The sequence below is a fragment of the Symphodus melops genome, assembly GCF_947650265.1.
Source record: "Symphodus melops genome assembly, chromosome: 7".
Lineage (NCBI taxonomy): Eukaryota > Metazoa > Chordata > Actinopteri > Labriformes > Labridae > Symphodus > Symphodus melops.
This window is the reverse complement of record NC_136697.1, coordinates 21,212,082-21,219,541: the sequence shown is the minus strand read 5'-3', so window position 1 is coordinate 21,219,541 and position 7,460 is coordinate 21,212,082. Positions and strand designations below refer to the sequence as shown.

The 7,460-nt window shown below is 44.2% G+C and overlaps 1 protein-coding gene across 1 annotated transcript in view; it reads left to right on the top strand.

Annotated features, from left to right (window-relative positions):
• Positions 1-6,938, top strand: part of skila (SKI-like proto-oncogene a) — a 23,648-nt gene extending 16,710 nt beyond the window's left edge. The window contains exons 3-5 of the mRNA XM_079348879.1: positions 142-662; positions 1,122-1,352; positions 2,450-6,938. Coding sequence (XP_079205005.1) covers positions 142-662; positions 1,122-1,352; positions 2,450-2,713 — 1,016 coding nt within the window. The 3' untranslated portion in view covers positions 2,714-6,938. The remainder of the gene's footprint in view (positions 1-141; positions 663-1,121; positions 1,353-2,449) is intronic.
• Positions 6,939-7,460: the final 522 nt, after the last annotated feature.

Below are 7,460 nucleotides of genomic sequence, written 5' to 3'. Positions count from 1 at the left end.
CCCCAGCTCCTACACGAGGCCTCTCTACTCTTCGCCTCTTTCCTCGTACACATCCAGGGAATCATTTGTTGGTTGGATGTTTGGTTCCTGGGTTGTTTCCGCGGCTGTGCCTGTTTGCTCACATTGCAGCAGAGGTGTGAGCTTCTATGATGTTGTGGGAGGGTGTTAGTGAGCGTAGGCGGGAGTGTGCATCAGCTCAACTCGCACTCTCTGCCTTTAAAAAAAAAAAAAAAAGAAGAAGAAGAGAAATAATTGTTGAGAACTCCTATCTTCATGCTTCCTTCTCTCCCTCCTTAGATCTCCATGCATCTCCTCCCCTTGCTGCTGGCGCCGAGGAGGCCAAATCCCAACGTGCCACTGCTGCCTCGGCCACCGAGCAGGAATGCCAAACCCTGGCAGTTTCCATGGAGACAAGCAGCAAGAAAGCCACCCGCAACCCCACCCACACCCCTCCTCCTCCTCCTCCTCCTCCTGCTACATTGTTGTCACCAGTAACGGAAGTAGCGGCTAAGGACTCGGCCGGTGCATCGAGCAGCGCTGCAGCGGTGGTGGGCGGCCTGGAGGACGACAAGGACAGGATTGTCGTGGAGATCATGCAGATGTACAGCAAACAGCAGGAGAAGCTCAACTCCACCCTGCACAAGCATCTGCAGCTGGAAATGGTGAGTTGGTGGTTGGAAAAGAACAAGCCCAAGATAAATGAGCTCATAACCACGCAGTATCTGTCCCCGCCTATTAAAAATGTCCTTGCCGTAGATGTGGAGGTGACGCTCACCTTCCAATGACCTCTCCATTTCACCAACCTACTGTTGAAATGCTGCAGTCTAAGTTTCAGCTTTTTGTTAATGTAAATCACAATGTCTCACTAATATGTACCAGTATGGGATCATAAGAACTTTAACTTTTAGTTGAGCATATTGTGCCGATATGACCTTCATTATATCTCTCATTGATTGATTATTATAGATTTTGGGCATCAGGGCCACATTACAATACAAGCTTAAAAAGACGTCTCTCGTGTCATTAGACCTCTCTGTCAAATCGTCACCTACAGTATGCAGCATTTTTCTCGTTCGGGCCAATAAAGTGACTCTTTCATTGATTTCTTCCTTTGTCTCCAGGAGCTCGAGGCATTGCGCGGAGGCGAAGCGGCGAGGCTGCGGGAGCTGAGCGCAGAGCAGCGGGAACTGCGCTGCGAGCTGGAGGCGGTGCACAGCGAGCAGGCGCGACAGCTCAGCCAGGCCCGGCAGGAACAGCTGGAGCTGGAGACGCGTCTGGAGCAGCTCCGACAGCAGGCGTGTGCCTGCGAGCCAGGGACACAACGCCAGCAAGAGGCTCAGTACACTGCACAGGTATGGACATAGTGAGGCTCACGCGTGGATGCACATTCGTGAGTCTGGCATCAAAGTGGTCTGAGAGAATCATGGTGACATATACAGTATAAGCATTACACACGTCACTGAACACATGCGCTTTTCATCTCAAAGACGCTGCAACGCCAAAGCATCAACACACTTCTCCACAAATCACAACTTAAGGATTTCCTTTACTTCAATAACCAGTCACTGTTTTCAATCTTATTCCATAAAAATGCAAAAGTGGCCTTTTGAAATATATACTGACACTTTTCATTGTGAACGCTGCACATTCAGCTTTCAGGGTCGGACTCACCTTCACTATATAGACGTTGAGTACGTTCTCAAAATTGTAAGTCAACATGTAGTGAATGCAAGCAGTAAACAGCCAACTCGTATAAATGTGCCCATCAGGCAGAGATCACTGAGTCATCACTCACATGTTCCCTGTGCTGGTGGAGCCTTTGGGTGCAGAGATGTGCTCATAATCCGTCTGTGTCCTAGTGTTTGCTAGCTCAATAATGTCGAGTCCTTTTCTGAGCCGCCATGCTGTTTAAGTGCACACACTCCACAGTCTTTATATGGGTCATCAACAGTAATCATTAGATCAGTTCTGTTGCATCAGCCTATGCCGGAGCGCATGAGATTTGATACACTTTGACAGACATGATGCACAGTAAGAGAAAACGATTCAGTGTTTGGCGTCACTTTGTCACCTGGTGTTGTTTTAATGTCTCTTAGATCAGGTGTTGTGTGTGGAGAACTGCAGCTTAGGCCATGGCGACTCTCGAGCTAACTGCGGTTTAGCCGTGTGTCAATATTGTCAGTTTCTTTAAAAAAAATCTTTTGAAATTGACCAGGAAAGAAGGACTGGGATGTAAAAAAAAAAAGTTTGCAAAGCTTAATGGAGTTTTGTATTGTGCAACACTGAATCATCCCTTGTCATCACAGAAGCTTTTAGTATGTCTGGAACTAAACACCATGACTTATGACAGACTGTTCTTCAATGTGATAATCTGTTCGACTAAATGTCTCCTTATTTGCTCGGGGCATATGTTGACCTCATGTCTGTCTGTCTTTCTGTCTCCTCCCAGTTGTCGGAGCTGCGTCAGAGGCTGGAGCAGGCGGAGGCGGACCGGCAGGAGCTGCAGGAAGAGCTGCGTAGGGAGCGAGAGGCACGGGAAAAACTAGAGCGCACAATCTCTCAGCTCAAGCAGCAGATGATGGTCCAGTCTGGCACGGTGGGAGGCAGCCCCTCTCCGCCTCCTACCCCTTCCACCGGACCCCCTAATGTCCACTCTCCGCCCTCCTCCTCCCCTTCTTACTTCTCTGAGGCCCCATCGGCTGGCCAGAAGTAACTGCAAACTCTCCAGGCGCCTCCCCCTCCCTCCATCATTCCTCTCCCAATCACCCGCCAACTCTAGAGACACAAACAAATCAGCCAGCGGCAGAAAAGAGCTTCACATCCCCTCCAGGCTGTTTTTCAACTTGTGCATCGGCCCATCCTCATTTTATTTCAGCGTAGGACTGACCTTTGTTTGTAATTTAACATCACTTCTACAAAACATGTTATGTTGTTTTTATGCTTCTTTTTCGTTTGCTCCTTGCCTGTGTTCAAACAGTATTTAAAGTTGTTTTTTTTTTCTTTACGAGGAGCTTGTATGTTTTTGGGTTTTATTTATAATTTTTACTGAACAAACAGCTGCTTTACAGACCGGAGTTGGATCAATTGGAGATCAACTCAACCCATCACCATTTCTTTCTCCCCCTCCCCAACCTCCTCTTCCCCCCCCTCATCGCCTGCTCTGGATTCTGCAGCTAATGACTTTGAGATGTCAGACTTCAGTTCAGACTTCTCTCAGCTCCTCACTGATGTGAGGCTACTACCTGGCACAACAACTGGTGCCCACAGACACAAAATGGCACCGTGTTGCTGTGCCCATTCTCCATCTTTCTGTATGTACAGCCCAAACGCTCAACAACCAGCGACTGCAGGTAACTGCATGGACATTTCAATCGTTTTTGTTTTTTTTGTTTTTCTGTTATGAAAACATAAGAGGAGTGTAATATGTGAAAAAAAACCCACATCAAATCTATATGGAGAAGAAAGACCTTTACTGTACAAACAAGACACATGTTTTTGAACCTCATGAAAATATGCCAACGGTGACGCTGAACTTGAACTGAGTGTTGAGTGTGATTCCCTAAAAGGTAGCTGGCTTGTAAAACGACTGGCCTCTTAGACAGTTGGTCTTCACAAAGACTACTTTTCCTCTTCACTCTGCTGGGTAACACCTGGACTTTCTTGTTGTAGACCAAACAGTCTGTCAGTTGATCCGCCAGCTGCCCAGCGCCTCCTCTGACCCCCCCCCCCCCCCCCCCCCCCCATCAGAAGGGGCCTCACACCCTCCACCACTGTACGCTAGCACCATTGCCCTCTGCTTAGAAACACCTCCATGCTGTTGTTTTTCACTGGACAGGAAACGCTGTTCTGCTTTCAGGCTTGGCATGAAGAAGCTCATGAGCAGTGTTGTTCACTCGAGGCGCTCTCCTCCCCCAGAGTCCCCTGGGAAAGGAATGTGTCTGGACACAGGCGCTGTAGCTTTTCTAAGAAAGAAGAAAGGCAGAGTCTCACATGTGCGGGTAGCTGTGCTGTGAGTATAATACACACGACATTGACTGTGTCAGTGCAGTCCAGGCATTCAGGCAAAACAATGGCCCCAGCGTTCCCAGCAGATGATCAAAGCTCCAGTCTGCCCCTGTTTTCTGGGCTTCTCTTTTTTGTCTGATCTGACTTCATTGTTGGCAGACGGTTTTATCCCCACCCTGTGCGACACAGCGTCTTCTTAGAATGTGGGCCACAGGTGAAAGCAGTTAGTCCAGTGTGGTTTCGGGCTCGAATTCAGCTCTTGCTTCACGTTATTCTGCCTGGCTGAACAAACAGCACCAGACAGGGAGAGGAAGCGAGGATCGAGGGGAGCGCTCAGGGGGGACGGGTGCACTCTTACCCGCGGCAGGCTGGGTGGCCCGAACACAAGAGGTACAGAGGGGGAACCCTTTTTGTTTTGTGCCGTCAGAATGGGGGCAGCTGTTGTTGTCTAGGGGGCTGTGCGAGCCCTCGGGTGAGACTGTACAGGAGCCCCCATTTCCCAACAACATCCCACCCTCCTCTAACAGAACAACCGTCACTCACTCACACACGCACACGCACACACACACACACACACACACGCACACGCACACACACACACACACACACACACATACCCGTCCATCCATCTCCAGTGCAGGATCAGCTGGGGGTGTGCATTGTTTTATAGATGCCCAGGAGTGCAAGCAGGCGTCCAGCCAGAGGAAAAGAGGACTGTATTGTGTCAGTTGCCAGGCAAAATTGCTTTTTATTTCGACAGAGACGAGCTCTGTAAGCCAGTGTGTGTGAGTGTGAGTGTGTGTGTGTAAATAATTGTTTAAAAAGAGAAGGGAGATCGGCCTCAGCTCAACTCTTGAGCTTTTTTTATGCATCTGCTATAAATGCAAATTGATAGACATTCCACTGTGCTCCATCCTGTTTGATGCAGAGTTTCTTACACAGCTTCCCTTTACAATAACAGACTTTAAAGACCAGGCGGATGACAGTTGTGGTTTGTTGATAGACATGCAAGCAGGTGTTAGGTGCAAGCCAGTAAAATCCAACCCATGCAGCAAATGTACACTTTACTGTTGTTCCATTTAAACCTTTATTGAAATTATGAAAGAAAATATTTAACGTATTAACTAAAGATTTATATTCACTTTGTAAATACAGTAGTCATTAATATATTAACTGTTCTTATATAAAAAAAAAATCTTCAAAAGGTTATATAAATTGGACCAGATTTTGCTTTCTTTTTCTTAAGTGGTCTTTGCAGATATAAGAACTTGACTCTTGTCAAGTGCATACTGGGAAGTGAAATGCATGGTTTACTGAGATGTGATGCTGGACAAAATAGGAAAAAAAAAATGTTGTTACACACTTCACCCTTTCTGAAATGTTCTTTTTCTTTCTTTTTTTGTGTGGACTTTTTAATGTGTAATGTAACAAACTTCTATTCCTTCTTTTCTAAAAACCCTCTCCCTGAAGCGAAATTGAAGATTTGTTGAAGAAAAGGCATTTTGGAAAAAAAAGAAAAAAACGAAAGAAAACAAACAAAAATGTTTTTGTTTTTTTTGCATGTTTTGCTGCCCCTAATGTTTTGTGACACAGGGCCTCTCTATCAATCTGTTCATTGATAATAATAAAAAAAGAAGCAGTCCCCCCCTCCATCACGCACAAAAACCTTTGAGATGGCTCGTATGCATGAACATTGATCTGTGCAAGTTTTATCTCCCTATTGGTTTAAAGATTGGCTGAATATTGAGTCAGCATATGAAGAACATAAAATGTAGTCTCATTTAATTTGGAAATGATGTGTGAGTGTGTGTGTGTGTGTGTGTGTGTGTGTGTGTGTGTGTGTGTGTGTGTGTGTGTGTGTTGGCCTCCTACATCTGAAGCAGCTTTCAAAAGGGAAAAAGTGAAACTTGTTCATGTTGTTCTGGACGTGTAGTTATATTTTCTGACTAAGAACACACGTCTGGATGTGTTAACATCCCTCAAAGGATAATCAGTATTAGATTTATTGACTAATTATCTCTTTGGCAGAACACAGGAAAAAAATCATTGGAACAAATGACTTTGCTGTTTTACTTTATGTGTCAGTCCTATTTTATACACAAGGGGGCGGTGATTGGCTTCTCTCTGATTGTTTACCCTTATTGCAAAAAAAAAAAAAAGTTAATGTGAAAGAAATGGGAGGAAACAATACCTTGTGACATGGTTTGCTGGGCCTTTTTGCATTTTGCAGTGTTATGAAAACTTGGATATGATTTGTACAGAACTGAACCGTTTGCCCGACTGATAAAATAAAGTGAACGAAGCAGAGATGTTTCATCTAAACCACATTTGAATACAGGCTTTGTGAAGACAACCAGTAAACAAACCTAACGTTACCTTTGAGCTGATGTTCGGAGCATAACTTTATCCAGTGAATATTTTTCGAGTGTGTAAGACTGATCACACAGATCACTAGTTAATAAGAGGTACACCATGTTTAACTTTACACTCATCCTGTTAGAGATGAAAACAACATATACGTATATATAGATATCTATCATGCTTGGCTTAAAAAGAATCCCTTCGCCCCCCCCCCCCTTAACACTGTTTATGAAACATGAAACACAGTGTCTGTGTATGACCATTGCATACTACTTTGCCAATACTACAGTGTGATGAGACTTTTGTTCTTGCATGAATCGAGACACTGTTCTCCTACCTCATGTTGTGATATAAAAGATGTTTTTTAAGCAGAAGACACTGCATCTCTGTTCATTGATATTTACGAGTAAATGACATACATGTAAATGCTTTTAGCTAATACCTCAGTTGTATCTAGTGTTTGTTATTTTCTGTTTTTTTTTTCCTTCCCTCAATTTCCGATCTTGTAAATAAACCCTGTATAGACAATGAACTTGGATCAAATTCAAGTAAAGTTCTGTAGTGTCAAACCAGCGATGTCTCTTGCCTTTCTTGTCCGTTTTTTGTTGTTTATTATTACCCTAACTATGACTTGTTTGTTGGCATGAGGGTTTTTATTAATGACCATAAAAGCGGCACATGTGCTCCTAACCAGAGAAAGCATTAGAAGCAGTGATGAATGATTGAGCTCATTTAAACTCTACCTCAAAATATTAAAGCTGAAAAGACTGGTGAGCATGTAAGAGGGGGAAGAGTATCTGTAAAGGCTTTATATTATGAGCAGAGCTGCAACACATGCTGGTGTGTCACACAATATGAAGTGTAGCTAACCTTTTTGATCATTGCAGAACATTTTCAAAATACCATTTGGGTTTTGTTTTTCAATCGTAGTGGTTTAGTTGATTATTTCCGCTCCTTCCTTACATTTTTAAGAATATCTTTTTTTAAAAAGTGTACGGCAAAAAAGCAAAAAAGATCGTCATGATGAATGGCAACATGAAAGCTTTAAGGTTAGATAGATAGATAGATAGATACTTTTTTGATCCCGAAGGAAA